The 25,769-nt window shown below is 40.5% G+C and overlaps 1 protein-coding gene across 1 annotated transcript in view; it reads right to left on the minus strand.

Moving 5' to 3' along the window:
- Positions 1 to 25,769, minus strand: part of ST8SIA1 (ST8 alpha-N-acetyl-neuraminide alpha-2,8-sialyltransferase 1) — a 150,180-nt gene that overhangs the window by 76,541 nt on the left and 47,870 nt on the right. The window contains exon 2 of the mRNA XM_045811846.2: positions 22,314 to 22,458. Within this exon, the coding sequence (XP_045667802.1) occupies positions 22,314 to 22,458 (145 nt within the window). The remainder of the gene's footprint in view (positions 1 to 22,313; positions 22,459 to 25,769) is intronic.

A 25,769-nucleotide genomic window follows, 5' to 3' on the forward strand; every position in this document is an offset into this window, starting at 1 on the left:
GAAGAAGCAGGCTCATAGCGGAGGACCCTGATGTGGGACTCGATCCCATAACGCTGGGATCACGCCCTAAACCGAAGGCAGACGCTTAACCGCTGTGCCACCCAGGCGCCCCTGCAAAAAATTTTTAATGGCTTACTGCTATTAGTCAGCTTCTAGTTCTTGCCCACCACTTATCCTTCACTCTCATGTGCTAGTTTTTCTTCCAGAACAGAAGTGATGCTATCACAGGTGTTTGCATATGTCCAAACACATAAAATCATGCACATTCAGTATGCACAGTTCTTTCTATATTGCTTATCCCTCAATAAATCTTTAAATAAAATCTAGTGCAAGACACTCCCCTACAAAAATGTACAAAATGTACCATTTTTTGCCCTGCCGTCCATAGACAAAAACATTTGAGATCTTCATTGAGTCACTCAGGACTCAACACCCCAAACTCCCTGTTCTTTCTTGTTTCACACCACATCATCTAGGCTCACACTCCATATTCCCTCCACCCCATCTTACTTACTGTCCTTCTCCTCCAAAACTGCCTGAATTTCTTGTCTCCCTACATTTGTTGAGGCTGCTACAATGCCTCCTCCCTTATCCACCCCCCCGACTCTCCCTATCCTATTATCACCTACCAAGTCATTTTTCACCCTTAAGACCCATGAAGTGTCTGCAGGTATTATGTCCAATAAGATCCTCTACAAGTTCAAGGATTGCTCAAAAATTGAAACAGATCAGAGGAACATTAGAATTCATTTATGCTCAATAAGTCATGAGAATTATGTGTTAAAGCTGTGCACAGCAGCTTGTAAATATATGCGAAATTGAATCAAATCATTTCTTCAATACTTCAGAGACTTTCAAACTTATTATTGTTGATGTTGTTCCACTACAATAGAAGTCTTCTGTTGTTTTTCAAATAAGATCTTATGCAGAAAATCTCCATTAAAAAAACAAAAATAGAAAAACAGAAGAGAAGATGCTGTTTGAGGTGCAGGTGGGCACCTCTCTTGGTCTCTCTCTTATTTACGAAAGTGACACCCCAAGGAATCTGATGGCGCAGAAAACTACTAATCTAGCCAAACTCCCCCCTACCTGGAAGTTAAGGACTACAAATATCAAGCACATTTCAGGTAAAGATATTTGGCAAGTATTTACTGAGTTCCAACCAACCATATACTAGGCCCTATATGAAGTACTGGGGCAAAACCCCTGACCTCCAGCTTAATGTTTGTCGCACTAAGATGTGGTGTGAATTAAGACATCTGTTTTGTTTTCAACCATTAAGAGTGTGCAATTACTCAGTAATGCAGCAGATTGTGAAACTGTTCATCCAATTTAACTGATGAAGCACCTTAACAACAGGTGTATCAACTGCTGGCCAATTAACTATTAAATTATTAATTTCTTAAAAAAAGCAAACCTAGTATTGTCTCACATATAACTATTCCAGGACAAAATGAAGAAATCAAGCAGAGAATATTTTCTTTGAGAATAACTGGCTCCTTCTGCTTTCCCCCCACCCCCCCCCCTTTATAAAAAAGTATCTGTTGGGGGCGCCTGGGTGGTTCAGTCCCTTAAGCGACTGACTCTTGACTTCTGCACAGGTCATGATCTCAGGGTGGTGAGATCAAGCCTGAGTCAGGCTCTCTCTGCCCCTTCCCCTACCCCCATTCATGTGTGCGCTCTGTCTCTTTCTCCCTCAAAAACAAAAAGTATCTGTCATTCCTTCCTGTGGAAAAAAAGGAAAAGAAGTTGTTTCTAGAGCATTCCTTTCTTCCCGGCACTGCTCCCTTAGTCATCTCCCAGGGCTGGCACATATAAGCCTCGGATCAGCTGAATTTTATAGCCTCTACATTCTCGATTCTCATTCTTACCTCTGCTTATTTTACCCTATCTGCTTGAGTCAACTTCTCCCCCACTTTTTTAATAGTGTGGCCCACATATATCAGAATCACCCTAAAATGCATAGTAAAGATACATATTCTTGGTCCCACATCAGCTCTGGGTAAAGTATGAGAAGCTGAAGTTCCCCTACACAATTTATGTGCACAATAAAGTCTGTGACCCACCAGATTCTACCAGCTTTCAAATACAACCTAATGTCTTCCTTCTCCAGAACTTTCCCCGACCAACCTTATCTTCAGGGATCAGCATCCACAATCCCACCCACTGTCACAAAAAGAACCCTACAGCAATTCACTCCCTTTAACTGACACTCTAGACACCTAGCATTTAGTACTATTTCCTACCCATTTTGTGTATACACTCATCCCCCACAAGTGGAGAATAAGTCGCTTAAGGGTATAAATCATGTCTTGTAAATCTTAACCTCTGACATTATGTAGTGGCCACAGTAAGTACATAGATGTTTTGATTAATTGATTGATTTATCCAGAAATGCCAGGAATATAAGCAAATGCAGCAAATCTGTTAACAATTTCAGTCCGCTGGTATAAAGGTTAAGGATATGCAGCTGAGCTAACACAGTCCAGCACACAGAAGTTCCAAAATCGAATGCCTACAGAATCCAGGCAAGGAGCATAAGAGGAGTGGAAGGCAGGCAATAGGGAGTGCTAAGGACTGTGGTAAACAAAGGACACAGGACAAAACCAAAAAGATCAGGAACTACTCAGACCCTGTTAATGGGCATAGGACCCAGTGCTGCTAGATATTCTAATTTTTTCTCTAAGCGATACTAAATTCTATGTGAAATCTCCTACTTCTTAATGTTGGCAATATACTTCAAATAATTTTTTTAATTGTAAAGGCTGAATAAAACACTTTTGAGGGCCACATTTGGCTTGCTGGTAGCCAGTTTGCATTTTAACCTCTAGAGCCCAGGCAGGGTCCCAGTCATCTTGTATTTATTCTGGGTAGGAGGTTAAAGAGAAGTATAAATCTTATTCAGAAAAATACATGTTTTAAGGAACTTTTAGCCAAAGATGGGGAAAGATTCTCTTCTTCTTGCCAGGCCCAAATGAAATAATAGGTCCTTTTTAAAGGCAGTTTGTGAAAACTCATGATTCTAAGAGACAGAATACAGACCACAGGATTTTTGAAATCTCCCTAATCTCAGTTCAAAATAACATTAAGAGATACTCAGATATTACCCACAGTGATTTCTCAGCCCTCGATGACTGAAACGTCTCATCCTAAACAGTTGTTTGTTAGCTTCTAACCAAAATGGGATCATCTTACTCATGCTGTTTAACATGATATTATGGACATCTTTTCATCATTATTTTAATACCAGCATACTATTTCACTGGGTAGGTGATTCAAAATTTAACCAATTCCTTCCTGTAAATATTTTAGGTTGTTCCCAATTTTTCACTGTGTTAAACAATGCTGCTATAAACATCTTTGAATTGTGGCAAATCCAGGAAGGTGAATAGGGAAGGAAGGGCCAACCCACTCTATTATTCCCTGTGGCCAACAATAAAGCTTGCAAAGCACCGTGCAAGAGCCTCTTCAAGACCACCTCTCGGGCACCTGGGCGGCTCAGTTGGTTAAGCATATGCCTTTGGTCCCGGTTATGATCCCAGCATCCCGGGATCGAGCCCCATGTCCGGCTCCCTGCTCAGTGGGGAGTCTGCTTCTCCTTCTCCTGCCCCTCTCCCGGCTTGTGCTCTCCCTCCCTCACTCTCTCTCTCAAACAAATAAATGAAATCTTAAGACAAAAAAACAAAACAAAACAAAACAAACCAGACCACCTCTCTACAAGATTGGTGTCCCTAACCCATCCACATAGGATACCTCAGGCTGGCACTGACCCAACACATGTAATCTTGAGCACTTGTCCAGTTATACCCTTAAAATAAATCCTTAGATGTGGAATTGCTGGGTCAGATAATAAGCACATATTTAAGGCCTTTGATCCACATCGCTAAATTACTTACCAGAAAACTGTACTGGGTTCACTGGCAACGCTTGTGCCTGAAGCACCGATGTCTCAACCTCCCTATCTAGAGACCTGGAAACAACTTGGGTCCTATCAATAAAAGCCGCTGAGTACACATTCATCCATTTCCGTAAGAAAAACACAATGGGAATCTCCTTAGGTACTATGATAGCTATTTCAGACATACCAGGGGAGAAACTTCACTGCGCTGTAATCGTTCTATGATGTATTACTTAATCTGAGAGGAAAGGCAGTGCGGCTTAAGTGGGTAAATTCAGAGTTTGGTTCAACAGGTCTGAGAGCAAATTCTGACTCAGCTTGGAATCTCAGCCTGGAAGCAGTTGCTAGCTGGGAGATCTGAGCAGGTCACTTAACATGTCTCAGCCTCAGTTATGTAAAATGGTGACATATAAAATAAGCCTTATATGGTAATACATACAAAACACATAGCAAAAAGCCTGGCACATAGTAAGTTCTCGACAAACTATAGCCTTAGAGCGTACCCACAAAACCTCATCAAATTACAAAAATATAATGAACCCACTCTTTAATATTTTATTTTCCCTAATATATTTGATTTTTATTAATATTGCTTAGACATTTTACCTATATATATATATTTTTTTAAGATTTTATTTATTTATTTGACAGAGATAGAGACAGCCAGTGAGAGAGGGAACACAGCCGGGGAGTGGGAGAGGAAGAAGCAGGCTCCTAGCAGAGGAGCCTGATGTGGGGCTCGATCCCATAACGCCGGATCACGCCCTGAGCTGAAGGCAGACGCTTAACCGCTGTGCCACCCAGGTGCCCCGACATTTTACCTATATTGTTACATAGAGACTGAACTGAACAAACTTTATTATTTCTAATTTAAAATAAAAATGCCTTTTTCTTGAATTCCACATGTGAGTGAAATCATATGGTATTTGTCTTTCTCTGACTAACTTATTTCGCTTAGCATAGTAGTTTTAAGCAGTTTGTATTTATTGCTTTATTTTTACATGCGCTTGTCACAGGATAATGATTAGTGAATTGAAACATCTTTGAAAGGTCATTAAAATATCTTTTTCCCTTTGACAAAAGAGGCAGGAATATGCAATGGAAAAAAGTCTCTTCAACAAACGGTGCAGGGACAACTGGACAGTTACATGCAAAAGAATGAAACTGGACCACTTTCTTACACCATACACAAAAATAAGCTCAAAACGGATTAAGGACCTAAATGTGAGACCTGAAGCCATAAAAATCCTAGAAGAGAAGACAGGCTGTAATTTCTCTGACATCAGCCATAGCAACATTTCTCTAAATATGCCTCCCGAGGCAAGGGAAATAAAAGCAAAAATAAACTATTGGGACTACATCAAAATAAGAAGCTTCTGCATAGTGAAGGGAACACTCCACAAAACTAAAAGATAATCTACTGACTAGGAGAAGATATTTGCAAATGACATATCCAATAAAGGGTCAGTATCCACAATACATAAAGAACTTAGACAACTCAACACCAAAAAACAAATAATCTAAATGAAAAATGGGCAGAAGACATGAATAGACATATTTCCAAAGAAGACATACAGATGGCCAACAGACATATGAAAAGATGGTCATCATCACTCATTATCACGGAAATGCAAATCACAACTATAATGAGATATCACCTTATACCTGTCAGAATGGCTAAAATCAAAAACACAAGAAACAACAAATGTTGACAAGGTTGTGGAGAAAAAGGAACCCTCATGCACTGTTGGTGAGAATGCAAACTGGTGCGGATCACTATGAAGGGTCCTCAAAAAAATAAAAATACAACTACCCTAAATCCAGTAATCCCATTACTGGGTATTTACCAAAGAATACAAAAACACTAGTTCAAAAGGATATATGCCTCCCTATATTTATTGTAGCATTGTTTACAGTACAAATTATGGAAGCAGCCCAAGTGTCCATCAATAGATGAATGGGTAAAGAAGAGTGGTATATATACACAATGGAATGTTATTCAACCATCAAAAAGAATGAAATCTTGCCGTTTGCAACAACATGGATGGAGCTAGAAAGTATAATGCTAAGTGAAATAAGTCAGTCAGAGAAAGACAAATACCGTATGATTTCACTCATATGTGGAATTTAAGAAACAAATCAAAGAAACAAAGGAAAAAAAGTAAAGAAACAAACCAAAAAACAGACTTAACTCTAGAGAAGAAACAGATGGTTACCAAATGGGAGACGGGTGGCGGGATGGATTAAAAAGGTGAAGGGGATTAAGAGTACACTTATGACGAGCACTGAGTGATGTACAGAATTGCTGAATCACTATATTGTACACCTGAAACTAATATAACACTGTATGTTAACTATACTGGAATTAGAATTAAAGACAATAAAAAATTTTTAAGTAGATATTTTTTTCTATTTATTTGGCCATATTCAACTTGCATCCATTCTTCCTAGCACCCTGTCCCTCGTGGAATTTTGGCAGCCTTTCACGTACTGTAGTGTAAGTCCATGATGTCTACATTTCCCATACACACAGAGATTTCCTTTTTCTTTTTTGCACTTACCAGTAGGTTTCTCGAGTAAATGAAGCTTTCATTGTTCTGACAGCAGTGGCTTTGATGGACCATTTGGCTCACATATCCCATAATTGACTCAGTGAGAAAAAAATGTACATTCACAGGGTGATTTTCGAGGCTAGAATGATTTCCTTTCAAGTGTACTAAACATAACGCCAAGCCCCAAGGAAGCACTGGCAATAGAAAGTTCGGGGTTGGCCAATCTAATCCTCAGCACTTCTCAAGCACGTCTTAATTGAAGAAAACTTTGCAGATGGAACAGTAACAATACAGACTCCATATTTATACACATAACATAATACATCAAATCATTATCAGTCATCTTCTAAGTGCCCAGGTCGTGGAAATAGCTCTCAAGTCATGGAGGACATAACGGTTAAGGATACAAATTACATAGTCAGAGATTCTGCCACTTACTAACCATGTGACCTTAAGATGGTTACTGAACCTCTCTTAGCCTCAGCTTTCTCTTCTTCTAAAATGAGGGTAAATAAAAGAAACTACCTCCATGGAGGCATTAAGAGAATTAATAAAGGGATAGTTATAAAAAGTGCCAAGCCTGGCACTTAGAAATCACTCCGTAAATATTAGCTATTAATAACTTTAAAGTATGAAAGCTCCAATAACCATATTGCTCTGATCTCTTTCCTGGTTTTCTAGAATTTTTTCAGTGCCCTCTTCCCCCACATCTGCCCGTCCTGTCCCCATTCACTATGCACCCCCTCCGGTGTTCTGCTTACAGCTGCTCTCAACCATCTGGAAATGTGATTCACCAAGAGTCCCGTGGTATAATACAACCTAAAACACAAAATTTGTGTTTCCCTCAGGCACTCTCTTTTTAAGGACATGACATTATCTATGACATTTTGTTGCCACTATTTTTATTAAAATGATAATAGTTTGCCTTTTTCCAACCAAGTTTCCTAGCCCTTTATCTACCTCACATCTTCTAAGTCCTTACCACTATTTATTTCCCTACACATAAATCTTCGTCTTCTGAATCTTTCCTTGCCTCTATTTGTTCATTATAGAAAAGGTCAGCAATGAAATTATTAAATGCCTTAATAATTTAATGATTGTCATTTACTTTTAACTTTTGACCCATTCCGTTCTTTCTTCTGAACACTGCAGAACATTTCGCTTCTCCTGTTATGGCCACATCCATGAAATGTGATTACAATGCCAAAAAAAGAAGTTTTAGAGGATAATTTGTGTCCTTTACTAATTTCTAGAATAGTCACGAAGTTTTCAAGTCAAAGGATGATTGTTCCAACTGCCGACACTACAGAGTAATCTAGTGTCTCTAATCTGGCTGAAATTTCTTTCCTCTCTAGATTTCCAAGAGGTTAAAAAATTATTACTGCCTCTGGCAAGAGGTTGTTTGGAAGCCATATTGATTGGCTTGTTTCCTAAGCCTATTGGCTCACAGGGCTACAAAGACTAAAAAATGTTTTCCTTCAGTAGCTGAGCCAAGACAACTTGAAAACAAGCAAGGCAGCAGTATGCTAATTTAAAAGATGGTGGTATTATAATATCCATGATTTCAAAATACAAATCCCACACATTCATTTTGTGGGGAAATTGGTGCAGGAATATCTGATGGTTGAAAGACTGAGGAAAACAGAGAGCACCACGGCCTCAACACAGGGGCCTGGAGCCTGGGGGTACCAAGTCACGACAGGGAGGAAACCCAGGAGTCACCCCCACTCTTGGCTCCATCGTTGCTTCCACCATGTAGTTCTGATTGGACAGAGGGCAGAGACTGGCCAAGTTGACATCTCTGATAGTGATTTTAAATCTTCAGAAGGAGAAGGAATTTCTCCACTGTGGTGTCTCTTAAGATTGATTTCATTGTGGTACCTGGGACTGGTATTGATAAGTAACCACACATAGGCAAAACCTAGCTGCAGCAACAGAAGGGGCTCAGTGTAACCCTGTTTGACCGTCTCCACAGTCTTCTCTTAAGGCCCAGTCTGAGACAGGCCTTCTCAGGTTTCCCAGAGCAGATTGCTTCCACTGTGGGGGTTTTCCTCTCCACTTTAAGTCTCTCTATATTTATACCAAAATGTAGGCTGTGGGGTCTAGCAGAATTACAGCCAGTGATTTTACAGCAAAACCAAGCAGCCCCATTCTTTCTTTCAGTCAGTCAGTCAGTCAGTCATTTCACTAAAATGTACTGAATCTCCATACGTCCCAGGTATTACGTTAATAATTGAGGTACTACAGATCCCTATCCTCCCAGATTAAACCCTGTTCCTGGGGAGCTTCCCAGCTAGTGAGAGAGAAAGACAGAATCTTGAATCAAACACTTAAAAAACTGACTACAAAGTTGCACGAGAGGTAGCTGGTGTTTCCTCAGGGAAGGCCCCCCTGAGGAAATGATACTCAAACAGGATCTAAGGGATTAGCATAAGTGAACCAGGTAAGAAGGGACAAGAGTCTCCCAGAAAGAGACAGTGTGTTGAAAACCTCTAGAGAAAGACAGAGTCTAGTGTTTATGAGGAGCTGAAAGAAGGCAAGTAAGACAAAGTGTAAAGGTGAGAAGGGAACACTGCGGAATTGCGTGCTGCAGCCACAGGCGGGGATCAGGAAGAGCCTCGTGGGCGGAAGGAGTTAGCCTCATGCTGAAATCAATGCGAAGCTAATCCAGGGTTTTAAGCAAAGTGATGGCATTATCTGATTTGCATTTTAAAACAATAACTCAGGCTACAGTGTGGAAATAGACTGGAGAGGAAGACGGATTAGATATAAGAAGGCCAATAAGAGACTATTGCAAAATTCCAAGTAAGAGGTCATTGTCATCTGGAATAGGATGGTAGAGGCAAGGGAGGGGGATAAGATATAGATACAAGAAAGAGAAAGAAATGATTTTCACAAACTTCAAAATGTCCTTTAGCTCTATTCGGTAACAATTTCTTTCCTTTTTTTAAATTTGGATTTTATTTATTTATTAGAGCCGAGAGAAAGAGAGAGAACACAAGCAGGGGAAGTGGGCAGGCAGAGGGAGAAGCAGACTCCCTGCTGAGCAAGGAGCCCGATGTGGGGCTCGATCCCAGGACCCTGGGATCATGACCTGAGCTGAAGGCAGATGCTTAACTGACTGAGCCACTCAAGCAACCCTCAATAACAATTTCTTAATAATATATGTCTTCCCTATGATCCAGCAATTGCACCACTAGGTGTTTACCCAAAGGATAAAAAACACTGATTTAAAGGATTACATGCACCCCGATGTTTATAGCAGCATTATCAACAATAGCCAAACTATGGAAAGAGCCCAAATGTCCATCAACTCATGAACAGATAAAGAAGATGTGATACATATATACAATGGAATATTACTCAGCCCTAAAAAAAGAATGAAATCTTGCCATTTGCAATAACATGGATGGAGCTAGAGTGTATTATGATAAGCAAAATAAGTCAGAGAAAGACAAGTACCATATGATTTCACTCATGTGAAATTCAAGAAATGAAATGGATGAACATAGGGTAACAAAAAGAGAGGCAAACCATGAAACAGACTCTTACAGAGAACAAACTGAGGGTTGCTAGAGGGAAGTGGGTGCGGGGATGGATTAAATGGATGATGGGGATTAAGGAGGGAACTTGTGATGAGTACTGGGTGTCATATGATAAGTGATGAATCACTAAATTCTACTCCTGGAACTAATATTACAATATATGTTAACTAATTGGAATTTAAATAAAAACTTGAAATTACAATAAATAAATAAACCCTCGTCAAAAAAATAAGTAAATAAAATAAAAAATAAAAAAAACATATGTTTTAAAAGTGAATAAGAATAGCAAAAACAAAAGCAAAGTAACTACATATCCAGCACTAAAGCTGTGGCTTAACTTTAAAATCATATGACCTTGTCATCTCAGGGAAGTTCTGAGCACCACCAGAGTGACTATGGACACTCCATCCAGCACTCTGCATTACTGTTATCAGCAGACCCTCCTCTTTTTCTAATGCTGTTGCCTGTGAGCAACTGATCCTGGGTCATTTTAGTGAGGAACACAACACCGCCTTCCAAAAGAATTAGGCTGACACATGTGGTTGCAAAGGTTCTGAAAGATCAGACACCCATTCTATTGCTCATTCAGCACGTCTTCATTTACCACCTGCTCTACTATGTTCCGGGCACTGTCAAGATTCTGCCCTCGAGGGGCTCACAGTCTGCTGAGCATAAAGCATGTGAACAAGTAATTGTTATTCAACAGCACAGTAACAGAGATGTACGCAAATTATGGGGGTTAAAAAGAACAGATTTTAAATTGAGATGGCAGGGCAATAGAGATTTAGGAGAGGGAACCGGGAAGGTTTTACAGACATAAAGATGCTTTAGCTGGATCTTAGAAGATATACAAGAATTCATCAGATAGACAGGGAAAGGAAGGGCATTCTGCACGGGGGAAACAGCATGTGCATATGTGAAAATTTGTGATAGGAAATGCAAGTCATTTGGTAATTACAGAGTACAAAGAAATGAAGAGCAGGAGAAAGAAGGTGGTGGCAATTAATATACTCATATGATCTTATATTCCTGAGAGTGCAAATGGTAAAGGCCCTATGTGCCATCCTACAAAGTTTGAACTGCATCCTCTAGATGGTAAACAAGAAGGGTTAACTTGTCCAAGACTGATCGTCTGCAGTCCAAAAAAAGAAGTGGCCTCCAGTAAAGTTCTCTGGAAACCAGCAGGGGCCCAGTGCTGAAGGCCCCCAATCCTGGCCAATAGCAAGGCTGGGATCCTGGCACTCCATGCCAGGAAAGAGGACAGCTCTTGTCCAACCATGAGCTGACTGATACATCCTCTTCTGGTCAAGCTACGTCATTCACTTGCATCTGCAAGGTCTGTCCCCTAGCTGCCAGTCATGGCTACAGACGGCCTTCCATTACGCATGAACACTGAGCTGATAAATCAGGCCGAAGACAAGGTTCTATTACTATCCTAGTACTATTCTATCACACCAGTCTTTGAATCACATCAGGGAAGGGGTTAGTGCGTCTATTCCTAATTAGACAACTAAAAGGCCCAGCTCAGTTTCAGGTTCCCTTTCCTAGAGTCTAGGACATCTAGAATTCCATCATTCCTAATCATATAAAGGCACAGAGTATCTGATGTGTCAGATAACAGGGTATCTGCTAGCTGCTACTTAGCCTTCTCCTGAGTTTTCTCCAGTAAAAACTGCTCCCACAAGCTTGGTCAGTGTGTTGTGTGGCCACTTCCTCTTGCTTCCATGGCGGGCAGTGAGGAGAGAAGTAAACAGATTTACATTTTATAATGACAACATTGGTAGCAGGGTGAAGGATACTCCAGGGAGTCAAGTTCATAATAGTGAAACTGTTAGAGAGTTCTTGAACTAGTCCACCTAATGCCAATAAATGTTGAACTAACAGTGGTAGAGAAGTAAGAAAAGAGGGGATAAGCTTCAGAGATAGTTACAAAATAAAATTGGATTTGGATAGTGGTTAGTATGGAGGATGGATTCAAACTTAAGACCCAGGTGTCCAGATTAAGTGATTGAGTGGGTCATTATCTAGGACAGAGAACAGAGAAAAGAAGTAGGATGGGAAGGGGAGGAGTTGAATTCTGAACATGTGAAAGGTAGGGAACATATGGGCCACTGAAGATAGTACCCAATGGGAGAAGGGACTGAGTCTGTTTTTATTCCATTTTATCATTATTTCCCCAGGAACTCTAACCTAGCACCCAGTAGTAGTTGCTCAATAAATACCTAAAGGAAAGGTTGAACATTTATTTTATATAGAATCATCAAAATTTTAGCAAAACATAGTTTTGCTGGCAGTATTCATGTTAGTGGTAAGTCCAACAAATGTGAAAGGGAATTTCAGATGCTTCAAAGCCTTATTTTACATTTAGTTTTAACTCTGACTTTATTTTGTAGATTCTTGATTTGTTCTAAATTTCATGGGTCGTATAGAAGGACTATATTTTTTCCTGAGGCCACTAATATCACAGGCCTTTGGATTTAAAGAAAACTCCCAACAGTCCCTATCTTGGTTATCTAGAAGACCCGTGAACCACAGTGATCTCAGTTCTTGTTGACCTTTTGTGATGCTGTCAAAGTCTATGTCAGGCTCTAACAAAAAGAAACAATTGGCAAATTTAAATCATGGCTTCAGAATTAACAATACTATCTGAGGGGCGCCTGGGTGGCACAGCGGTTAAGCGCCAGCCTTCGGCTCAGGGCGTGATCCCGGCGTTCTGGGATCGAGCCCCACATCAGGCTCCTCCGCTATGAGCCTGCTTCTTCCTCTCCCACTCCCCCTGCTTGTGCTCCCTCTCTCGCTGGCTGTCTCTATCTCTGTCGAATAAATAAATAAAATCTTTAAAAAAAAAAACACAATACTATCTGAATATAGGCTATCGTTTGAATAGTTGATTAGATCCAAAATGTATATAAAATCAGAACAGACTGAACCCCAGGAAAAGAAAATTTAACCAAAATAATTAGATCATGTGTATTTTATAAGAAGCTGTTAACCAGTGCTTTATTAGTAGCAGAACACCTCAGATAAAAAAGATTATTGAATAAATTTGATTTGCAATTGCCTTTTTCTTGGCACCTTTTCTTTTTTCTTAGCAAAGAACTAAAATTCTGAGGCTGGGTAGACAGAAATAACATTTAGGGAGAAAAATCCTATGCATAAGAGTTTTCAGAATAGGGGTACCTGGGTGGCCCAGTCGGTTAAGCCTTTGACTCTTGATCTCGTCTCCAGTCATGATCTCAGGGCTGTGAGACTGAGCCCCACATGGGGCACTGCTCTCAATGGGGAGTCTGCTTGAGATTCTCTCTCTCCCTTTTCCCTTACCCCACTCGCACATGCTCTCTCTAAAATAAATAAATCTTTTTTTTTAAAGAAAGGGGGTTTTCAGAATATAAAATGTTGGTTACCCCCCAAAAGCACACTGTTTCCTTTACAGTCAGCAGAAGTGACCCACACCCTTATCCTCTCGCCACCTACATTTCTCCACGACGCTTATCCTCTCACCTGTTTTTCTGACAAGCTGTCAGTACAATGTCTAAACTAACCATCGGCCCAGATTCTCTCCTTTACTTAGCTGCTGCCCCCTCCACTCTGTCAGTCTCCACAGAGCTAGGCCTAGGAGGGAAACTTATGTTTCTGTCTGAAAAATTCCAGGCTTCATTCTCAGGCTTCATTCTCAGCCTCTATATACATCCTAAACCCACATCTGGGGCCACTGCAGATTCAGCCTGAGCCCAGGGAAATGTGGATCAATCCTGGCCATTAGCGGAATGGTTTGGCAAGTGGTCAGCCACAGCTGTGGAAATCACCATCAAGTTATGCCTGTGGTCTTCTAGCCTGGACTTTGAGGTGTGGCTCCGGGAACTTGGCTTCCATCTTATTTTCAAAACACAGCCCCAGGGTGCCCTTCCAGATTATCAGTGCCCAGCTCACACGCAGTCCCAGAACCGTGCTTCAACCTGTCCTCAAAAACAGTCCCTAATTATGAGCCCAATGCTGGGGACCCCACCTTGTTCCCCTGAGTGGCTGCCTTCACTAAATGATCCATTCCCAAGCCTCTAGAAGGGTGCGTCCTGCCTTCTTCTGGCCATTACCTCTTGGAAGCTTCCAGTTACTAAAACCTCCAGCCTAGAGGATGGGAACTTGAAGTGCATTGCTATCCTCACCCCACCAACTCCCCCATCCTGTTGGGCAAGTCAACCCAGAAGTTCAGAACCCTGCAGATCACAAGATGTGATCACAGGCCATGAGGGATGACAAGCTTACTGTGCTATCTCCCATGTGAAAATTACAGGCCAATCAGCACAGGAGAGACTGAACTGATCTGAACAAGTACAGACATTAAGAAAATGTTCTCTGTACTCACCGGTAACTCTTCATTCCCTGACCAAATTAATTAAGCCAGAGAAGTCAGTGTTGATATGATACCTCTCTATAAGTTAATCGAATGTATCTTTATGCATTTAAGAGATATCCTGGGATCGAGTCCCGAGTTGGGCTCCCTGCTCAGTGGGGAGCCTGTTTCTCCCTGTCCCTCTGATGCTCCTACTTGTGTTCGCACTCTCTCTCTCTGCCAAATAAATAAAATCTAAAAAAAAAAAAAAAGTCTAATATAATTAAGAAGTGCAAATAAACATTTCAATAGCAGAAATGAAGCAGAGGCCTACTGGCATGCAAATGCCCAAAACTAAAGCAAAATCAGATGGAAATTCCCTTCTACAGCTGGACCTTTGCCTATAAGAAGGACCAAGATAAAGAAACCAAATGAAAAAAAAAAAAAAAGGATATACAAGCTTTTTCTACAGGAAAACTCTTTCATGTCACCAAACCTAAGAAGAAAATGTTATACAGAACATTAACACCTCCTGAAAAAAGTTATCACTCCCATCAGACCTACTGAATGAGATTTGACTCAGTGGTAATTGGCGTCATGCATCCTTTTCAATTGTTCCCAGGCAGCTAGAAGCCTGAGCCATAATCAATCTTTGTACTAAATTTTGCACACTGTCAAATATTTTAGAAAGGTCTGCACCTTGGCACAATAGACCATTCCTTACATTTAATTTTCATTTTATTCTCAACCATAGAAAATCCATGAATGTTCACTAAAGAAAGGTCTTAATTTGTAATTATTTCTACATTTGCAAAATAAGGAAACTTAGAGTTTACCTTCAGCTCCACTGTGGGGCAACTCCATGTACTAACTCACTTCTAATCATCTGCTTTCCTTTGCTATGAAGGTAACAGATATTTAGATGTCCTGTGACAATCCACTCTCCTTACCTCCTCAGTTACACAGCAATTTGAAGAATACTGGATATGAATTCATTGTTTAGATACACGATTTTAATTCACTAAAAATTAATAACTTATACTGCACTTTCAGCTTATCATAATTATTATCCAACTACAATGATACAAAAGTACAACTGGTAGAGTCTGTAGCATTCTCCATTACTACTTTATATTTCCCTAAGTCCCCAACTCAACAGATTTATCTCTTCTTACTACTCACCGGACTGGAAAATTAACATCACTCCCTTTTCTTGCAGTGTTTTTTTATTCCCCCATTGGTTTTTAGCATTACCAAAATGTCAAAGAAATGCTTGCATGCCACAAAAGCTTTAGCAGATAATAACAGTAACATTATTATATGTTTGTATAGCATCTTCATTACAAAGCACTTTTATATCCATAATCTCATTTTAACTTTGTTTCTCATAATAACACTGAAATATGAAGACCAGGTATTTTTAGTCCTGAATTGAATAAAATTCAGGCTGACAACAGGTACATGCCTTGTCTGGAATCAGAAATGTCATCATATGAAGCCAGGTCTAGAACCCAGATCTTTAAATTCCATTCCCGACACAGTTCTCTAACATTGGCACTCGGCCAAGAGCAATAGAGTAAATGACCTGAATTATTTAATGGTGGTGGGATCATGTTCTGGATTCCTGTAATAAAGAAGTGATGTGCAAAGAATAACTTGCTTCCCTTTGAGAACCTGGATTTCTCTATTATAGATGCAATACTGTGGTTTATAAGAAATATATATATTTCATCATTCAGATGACCAAAAATATTTCTCATATATATTTGGTCTTCATCCACAGTTCCTGTCTCACAGGTCCCAAAACCCTTGGAATCTCCTGAGTGGTAAGAGCATTGGTAGCAACTGTTATCATAATATTTGGTCTCTTGCCCTCAGTTCCTGAAATCCCTTCAGAATTATAAAAAAGAAATGGATGTCTTGTTATTCATAACAAGCCCCTTTCCACCACAGCGAAGTTTATGTTAATGAGGTGACTTCTGGAAAGCAACTAAGGGTGGGGGATGGTTGCCAGAGAACCAACCATGAATAGAGGACTAGAAATTTCAGTCCCACCCCCTGACTTCTGGGGAGGGGAAAGGGGCTAGAGGTTGGATCGATCACCAGTGGTCAATCATTTCATCATGCCCTATGTAATGAAGCCTCCATAAAACCCCAAAAGGATGGGGTTCAGAGAGCTTCCAGGTTGATGGACTTGAAAACTTCAACCTGCCATCATGGAGGGCCCCAAGTGTCACAAGAACAGAAGCTCCTTTGTCTGGGACATCATCCTGTCTTCATCTGGCGGTTGACTGTACCCTTTAATATCCTTTGTAGTTAATCAGTGAGTAAGCAGATTTTCTGAGTTCTGTGAGCTATTCTAGCAAATTAATCAAACTCAAGGAGAGGTCATGGGAACCTCTGATCTGTAGCCATTCAGTCAAGAAGCACAGGTAACAACTTCGACTTAGCAGCTGGGGTCTGAAGTAGAGGGTGGTCTTGTGGGACTGAGACCTTTGTCTATGGAACATGATGCTATCACCGGGTAGGTAGTGTCAGAACTGAGTTGAATTGGAAGACACCCAGCTGGTGTCTGAGAACTGCTTGGTAATGTGGGAAGCCTCCACACACATGTTGAAATTGGGTCCAGGAACCCACTTAATAGAAATCAAAATAATGGTACTGGTCTTATTTCTCCTTTCATTATGGACCACCAGGGAGCTCAAAGTCAAAGGGAAACTACAGAGCCATACTGGAAACCAGTTTCAAAGGGAAGCTACAGTACTGTATAGGATTTCACAACCTGCATACCTACACTTTATTTTTTTTCTCTCAAATATCTGCAAAAGTATCTCTCCATTTCTTCTAAGAATTTGTATAATGGAAGTGAAATACCTTTAAATGGTTTCAAGGTGACTGAGTGATAAGAATGAACAACTAATCCATCAGAACCAATGTCTTTTTAAGAAAATAAAAACAAATAAGCAAGATAATAAACAATGGAAGCTTTGAAATCAGGCCAGGTGTCAGATCCCAGCCCTTCTACTTGCCAGCTCTGGAACCTTGAGTAAGTTTACTAACCCTTCTCGGTCTGTTTCATCCATGAAATGAAGACAATAAGAATGTCCATACGGATTTGCTATAACAATAGCATGAGATAACATGAGAAGAAACTGAGGCAGACAGGCTAGACCAGCACATTTAGTGCATTTCCTAGGGCTGAAATACTGAAATTCCCAGCCTCTCTTGCACCCTACACATGCCCACATGATTGTATCACTGACACATCAGCAGGATATGTTCCATATTCCCTCTTCTCTTTCCTCCTTCCTCCTAGTGGGATCCTGGGCCAAGACTGGAAGGTGCCTTGGCCATCAACTAACGACATTCAAGCATCAGGACAGGAGTCTGGGAGCTTGATGGCACCGTATAGCCATCATCTGACCCTCAACTACCCACCGGCTAGTTCCTTATTTGGGGAGATAAATAAGCACCTATTTCATTAAGGCTCTGTGACAAGTTTCTGTTATAAAGGAGGCAAACATAAGCTTGACAACATGAACCTAACACAGACTTGGCAAAGATCTATGCCCACCAAACATTAGTCCCCTTAGTTTCCTTCTAGTCAAAAAGGTATGTGATTGGAAAAATGATCACAATAATATTGGTAAGTAAAAAAACAAGTTACCAATTGCTGTAGATTATGTAGTATAATCCAAATTTCATTAGCAGGAAAAAAAAATTGCTGTGAGACTCAGGGGCTCCAGGGGCTCAGATGATTCTATTAAGCACATGACTGTGAAGGAAAAAAAATGTGTATTTTCATTTTAACAAAGCCATTTAGACAAAACTACTTCAGAACGTCCTGCTGGGTTTCCCACAGGCCAAGGGCAATGAGGGTCCAGGCCAAGTGGAACGTGTCAGAGAGCTTATGGCAACCAGAGGAGCTGGAAATGAGAGTGTCTGGGGTGCATTAATGATGCTTTGTGATTCTTTACAAACGGCCTTGGGTGGATATTCTGAGAAAAAATGGCTAGTCTGGCTTGTGATTTATATCACATGACCATTCAGCACAATATAAGAGAATAGTGAGCTGACTGTGTTTTTATTACACCAAAAGGAAATATTTTTCAGATTATAACTGCCCAGTTGTGGTTTCTAACATTCCTGCTGCTCCCTCGCTCATTTGCAAGGAAATTTATGCTTTTTCTGGGCATGAATATGTTTCAGGTCAAAATAGTATTTATTTAGGTAATATCTACACACATGAGACCATGCATGCTTAAAAGGGACAGTCTCTGGCAAAGCAAGAAGGAAGTGGGGACCCAGGGGATGGGAGTATTCTCAAAGTAGGAACACTTACCATCACAATGTCCCCTCTAAACACACACACACACACACACACACACACACACACACACACACACACTACATATTCTAGAATAATCTATGTAAGGGTTAAAATTCAGCCCTTTAAGCCTAATAATATTCAGCCAATACTTCATGAAAATACATTTATAGAGCCATTTGGAAATAGCTGCATTAAAATGTCCTGCTTGGTCTCCAATTGTTCAAGCAAGGGCACTGCAGGGGATTACCCCAGGCAGGACAAAGACAGGGAGCCCTAGGCAAACACAAGCAGCTGGAAATGAGTATTTCTATCAAGTGGGAAACCCTGCACTAGGCCCAATACTGAAAAAATACTCTTGTTCCTCAAAAGCTCACAAGATGGTATTGAGATCAGCAGATAAGGGCTTTCAGAAAACTGTAATATGTGGATATGTAGCTATGTAGATAACTGTGTATGAGATAGAATTGAATGAATTTGATAATAACACTATAGAAGTTATGGGAGGTCCAAATAAGAAATAACTAGTTGAAAGGAAGAGAGAAAGAAAGAAGGAATTGTAATGAAGGAGATTCGCTGTGGCATCTCAAAGCACACTGGCGGGGCGCCTGAGTGGCTCAGTCGGTTAAGTGACTAAGCCTTCAGCTTAGGGTATGGTCCTAGGGTCCTGGGATCGAGCTCCACATCAGGCTGCATCAGGCTCCTTGCTCAGCAGGGGAGCCTGATTCTCTCTCTCCCTCTCCCTGCCACTCCCCTTGCTTTTGCTCTCTCTCTGTCTGTCAAATAAATAAATACAATCTTTAAAACATAATAAATAAATAAATAAATAAATAAATAAATAAATAAATAAATAAATAAAAAAAAGCACACTGGCTCTCCATAGGACCCTCCTTGGACCCTCCAGCCTTGATCCAGAACCTGCTAACTTTCCACAATACAAAGAGGATCTCGTATCGCTTCTTGGCAACAATCACAGGAGCAAGAAAAAAACAGTGGATAAAGGTAGGCAATGGAATAACAATAATGATGATAGCTAACATATACTGAGCATTTGGGGGAAGTGTAATAAAATTAAAATTAACATGTTAAAGTATATAATTTAAAATGGGATGTAGAACTGTACATCTGAGTTAGAGTGTGAGTGATTTGGCACATTTTGCCGAAATTCAGGGAAAGAAGGGATGCTTTGTTCACCAACAACACAGAGCCTAGCCCACTCAGTTCTATTTCTGCCTAACTAGCACACACAACTTTCTTCCCATAGGAATATGAATGAAGCATATCAGTTAACTGGTAACTTAGCTTCCTGATAACAAAGTAAGAATATTTCACTAAGGAATAATAATGGAGTAAGGGCACAGGGATATATACCATCCTTTATATTGCTGCAAAGTGATTTTCCAGGATTTCTATAAATTAGTCATTTCAGAATCTCAGCAGAAAAATACACACATAACTTAAAAAAAAACTATTCATTGAATTGGTTTAGTTCTTTGTCATGACTGTGCACACACAGAATGATGTAATGACTTCTGCTTCCTAAGAAAAACCATTTTTCCTTATTATTCAGGGATGGCTCCTTGGTCTTGCAACCACCACAAAGAAGCACAGAATTCATGTGCACACACTTTAAAAAGGAAATGTTTCCTGCTATCTTATTGCTGCAACTGACAGATAAGATGGGACTCTAGTTTGTATTTCTTTAATCGTCTCTTTTCTTCAAGTCTATTTGCTAGCACAAAGTTGGAAGTCAGTTGGGATGACTGAAAGCCCTCGTGTATAAAAAGACTATTTTGGATTTCTTTTAAAATTTTTTTATTTGATGAGCTTTAAAGAAGATTGCTTCCTTATCTCTTCTTCACTTCATAGCAAGTTGTTATCAGGTTTTGTACATAAAGGATACGATGGATTGGCTTGTTCCCCGTCTATTCCATCTTTTTTCTAGCTTCCTGCTAAGCTTGATTATTTTAAAAACTGCCTCTCCTGGATTTCTCTGCAACTAATATTCCAGATGCAAATTTATCTTACCCATTAGATGCACTTGAGGGAGATCTGGAAGGAGAAGATGAATTGGAACCCATCTTCCTGACTCTCTTTCTGTCACAAACAGTTGTGACCATGTTAATGGCAATGGCAGCTAGGGCTTTCTAATATCTTAACCACAGTTATAGCAGTAAATTCTTGAACTAAGTAATTCCAGGACTCACCTCTTGACTCCCACTTCTCCATTCTTCTAATGCTTTCTTAAGCACCTAATTCCCAATAAGAAATATCTTTCTGCTAAAAGATACCTAGGAAGATTTCTGTTCCCTGCCTTAAACCCTGACTAATGCAATTATATCTTTCATTCCTTAATCTGAAGATGCAAAATATGAACCAGGATTTTTACATCATGCTTTGTGTTTTCAAAGTACATGGAAATGCATTATCCACATTGATCCTGACCACAATTCTCTGCGGTGGGAGAACAGGTACTGCTCTCTTACTGTACAGATGAGAAAGCTGAGTCTTGGAAGAATTAAGTGACTTAGCGGGGCATTCAGATAGTAAGAAATGGAGAAGAAATTTGATCTCACATTTTATGACTTTTAGTAATTTCCTTTGACACTGAGAACTCCCAAAAGCAAATGGAGAAGAGAGAGAAAACACATGGATGATGGCCATGAATCAACCCTTCTATTTTCCTACTTTGAAATTTAAAAAAAATTTTTAAAAACATCATCACATACTAAGACCATTAAGTTTGACTAAAACATCTACAAATGAACTAGCAGAGATGGGCTATTTCATGGAGAATGTGTCTTTGGATTTGGTAGAGCCTATGACTCAACTTTATCAGCTCCCTCCTTTGAAGACTCACTGCTATTAACAGATATATGTAAGGTCTAGTTCTGTTTTCCAACTCTGTGAACTCCCTTTCTGGCTAATCATCTGGTCAAACCAAGAATGGCTGGAAGACTTGGGGAGGCCAAGCTTCATGTCTCCATTTCTCTCTAATGGCGGTTTCACCTAAGAACCACCCCCCTCTCCAACTAGGGTTCCTTAGAAATAACGATTTCTCTATCTTTCCCTTTCACTGCATATGTTTTAGTAAAACATTTGATTTCATTGCTCAGAAACCAAGAAGAAAAACCTTAAGTAAACAAGGCTTGATTTAGACTACTTCAAAAGTGGTGGAATTATCTCTCTCCATATCTACCACTCCTCCACTTCAGAACAGTGTCTAACCACAGGGTTAAGATCCAAGAGCTCTAAGAAGCAAACTTCTGACCATATGGTCCCCCGTCCCTGAGAGTAACACCAGTCCTAAGAAAACACTCCAGTATTAAAAATCTTCAAGATCATTCCACAGCCAACCTCGAAACACTAGAATTCCACAATTCCTGACCTTGCTTCCTTCCCTGCTTGCTTCCTTCAGTCTCAGATGACTCAAATGAGAAGGGCTAGAAAAACTATTACTTCTGCCCCTGCATGGAAACATTGTGTGATTTCTTCACCAAAAAAGGTGACAGCTATGAAGGAAAACATTTATAATGAAGAAGAGAAGAAAGGAGATGAAAAGAAGGAGCTCTGATTAGTTAGGCAAACTCAATTATCTTTTCCCTATGATATCAAGATACACAAGAAACTATATTGAAAGGCAACAACAAACTATACTAACCTGGGGGAAGAGAGAATAAGTTGAATTGTCAATGGTGAATGAGTATAAAAACTCCCCATCGTACCACATGCTCTTCCCCATGGGGGAATTCATTTTAGTCATAGCAAAGAGATGGGCGGGGTCACAGCAGTCTTCCATCTGTTTCCTAGGAGAGAAAATAGAGAAAAGAACAGCAGGTTAAGTGAGCAGCAGACTCATTCACTTGTCATTCCCACCGATATGTGCAGCCTTACCTCAGTGCCAGCTCACAAAAGCACCTGTGTCTCCAGGGTGATTAGACTACTATTAATTCACCCTTCCAGCCATCAAAATGCATGACTGGAATATTTTTTAATAAAACAAGTTTTAAAAAAGTGTATTAGCTCTCAGATGCAGCTAAAATATGTCTGAAGGCAAACATGATTATTATAATTGCAGATTTGTTGACTGACTTAAACATCCAGGTCCAGAAAAAGATTTGGAGGGTCTTCTGGAGACTGCTAAGCTATGCAGCTACAGCAGAAATGTACCTTTATGGTGATTTAACAACCACGGGGATAAGTTCAGTGACAAGGCACTTTACATGAGCTGTATGAAGTAGGGGATGCACAGAGTGGCCCAAAATGAGGTACACCCCGCCAAAACTGGGGACAAAATTAAAGAACAAAGCCTGAGGAAAATCCTTTTAAATAGAAACAGAATGAGACGAGTGATGTGATTTCAAACACTAGTGAAGAAGCCTCTGCGCTCTAACTGGTATATCTCATGGGCCTTTTTGGTTCTTGTTTGGTCTGACCTCTTAGCAGTATGGGCACAGTTCAGCACCATGACCTTTGAGAAAGGATCCCCACCCCTGTAGCATCTGAAACACCAGGGTCTCCTGCGTCGCCTCACTCCTCTGGGCTGGTTCACAGGCTGCTCTTCAGTGGAAGCCCTGTTACTAGTCTATAAGCCAATATTTACATTCTTCTCAATTTAAAAACCTGTCAGAAACCAACACTGTTTACTCCCTGAGCTCCCAGGAGTAAAAGAGCTCATTCCCCAGCCCTACCTTTAGAAGGACCAATAAAACAAACTGCTAACATAAACACTGAGTGGTGCCCCCACACAGACCTGCTTGCTCGGACATCTTTGGCCACCACGGGATAGAAGCTTAAAGCTGAAAGGGAAAGTAATGTGGAGTACTTGGGTTCAAACCCTGGCTCTGCCATGTACTGACTCCATAACTGGGGAATATCCCAGCTTCACAACCAGCCTCAGACATTGTTTTTGAGAATTCACTGAAAATGTCCAGGTGGCACACACAGTACAATTTCAGTACATGTCATTATTATAGAGCCCCAACTTCACTGTAGAAATGAGTACACCGAGTCAGTGTCTGGAGCCCAGCCCTCTTCCTCAGCTGGGCGCCCCGGCACTCTTCCCACCCCACAGTGCTTTTTCCAGTGCACTTTGGTTCACTTCCTCTTTACAAGGGTTTCCATAGAAAGGACGGGGGAGAGGGGCTCAGGAAGAAAGTCTTCATCTTATTGAAGTTGCTAGAATTTGTGGGGCGCCTGGATGGCTCAGTTGGTTAAGCACCTGACTCTTGATCTCAGCTCAGGTCTTGATCTCAGGGTCATGAGTTCAAGCCCTGCGTTGGGCTCTATGCTGGGCATGGAGCCTACTTAAAAAAAAAAAGGAAAAAAAAGTTGCTAGAATTTGTGTCGCTTCTTGCTCTGACATCATCATTCCATTTCTCACCAGCTGTGCCTCTTTCCTCTCCTCCTCCATCTTCATTAATTCTTATCAGTGTTGCATCACCCAAAATGTGGCCTGAAACAGAGGCAGTCAAGCTGCACGGTGATTTGCCTGCATTTTATCAAAAGAGTATCCTAGACACTATATTCCGTCAACATAAAATTAGACATGGCTTAAGACTATCTTTGGGGGGCACCAGGGTGGCTCAGTCCATTGCGCATCTGCCTTCAGCTCAGGTCATGATTCCGGAGTCTGGGGATCAAGCCCTGCATCCGGCTCCCTGTTCAATGGGGAGTCTGCTTCTCCCTCTGCCCTTCCCCCTGCTCATGCCCTCTCTCGTGCTCTCAAATAAATAAATAAAATCTATTTTTAAAAAAGACTATCTTTGGAAATAAGGAGAATTATCATAGGCTGACTCAAAATTTTTGAGCCCCTATTACAGGTCTGGTGATATTTTACCACTTTTAGTTTTTACAATAACCCTAACAGATAATTAATAAACTATTATTATTACTCCCAATTCATATCTGAGGAAATAGAATTAGAGCCGTTACAGGACTTAGGTCACACCAGTCCAAGTAAGGCTTTTTCCTCTGCATGCTGCCTACTCAGAACCTTTCTGATTCACCTTTACCTTTCTCTGCCCTGAACGAATGCTTTCTAAACAATGGCTAAGCACTTGCAATGTATCTGGTGTCTCTAGAGATATTTTTGCACTTCATCCTCACAGTGAATGACCTTGGAGCTAATAGCTTTAAGATTTTTTTTTCAGGAACTTATCATGGGTCATGCTTTGCTCCCAGGTTGGGTTTTTTTTTTTTCCTAACCTCATGTCTGGTACTTCCAACCAGACCATAGCTCTCACCTCCAAACCAAGCTAAACTTGCCATTCAGTACAAAGTGCTACTGGAAATTCAGAGGAGAAACTGGCCACAGCTGTATGATAACACCTCATTTTGTCTAGAGCCTGGCAGCTTATATATCCCTTTCACGTTGGTTTCCTCTTTTCATCCTCAAAAAAAACTAAGAGTTAATTACATTATCATAAACTTGTAATGAAACTGAAGCTCAGGCCAAGAGACTTGTTTAAGTTCATTAGGCTAATAAGTGTTTGCTTAATTATTAATAAAATGTGTGTTAGATGGACTCAAATTTACATCTCTTCCTATGGCATCACCATGGTCAGAGCAATCAGACCTTTGTGGGTAAACCAAATACTGAGCAGAAAATGAGAGTGTCACATGTATACAAATATTTTTAAAAATCCAAGAGCTATATAGCAAACTTGTAATAATCATATCACCATTTGCAATATGGGAGTGCTTTTCCTATCATAACTCTCAAACCTTCCCCTCCATCCAGAATGCCTCCCCATCGTCCTGTACCATGCCCCTCTCTGGAAGGTGGCCGAAAAGGGATCACAATGTGAATGTGTGTGCACTCCCCAGGCCTGGGAGGATGCCACTAGCTCACTGGCCACAGCAGCAGCCACAGCAATAACAGTGGTAGGACTAGTACCACCAGCAGTAGTAATAGTAACTATGGTAGAAGCAGTAGTCATGATTTTTACAGAGTTCTCACCTAACACTGTGCTAGGTGCCTGGGATATAAAATCGAATTAAAACCAGACCTCTCTTCAGAAAACATACTCAAGAGGTGGGCAACCAACAAGCAAGTCACTACTTATGAAGGCAGGAGGATGTGACCAGTGTCACCACAGATGTGCACAGACAGCTG

The sequence above is a fragment of the Ursus americanus genome, chromosome 25, assembly GCF_024610735.1.
Source record: "Ursus americanus isolate L20-20 chromosome 25, mUrsAme1.1.p, whole genome shotgun sequence".
In the NCBI taxonomy this organism is placed as follows: Eukaryota; Metazoa; Chordata; class Mammalia; order Carnivora; family Ursidae; genus Ursus; species Ursus americanus.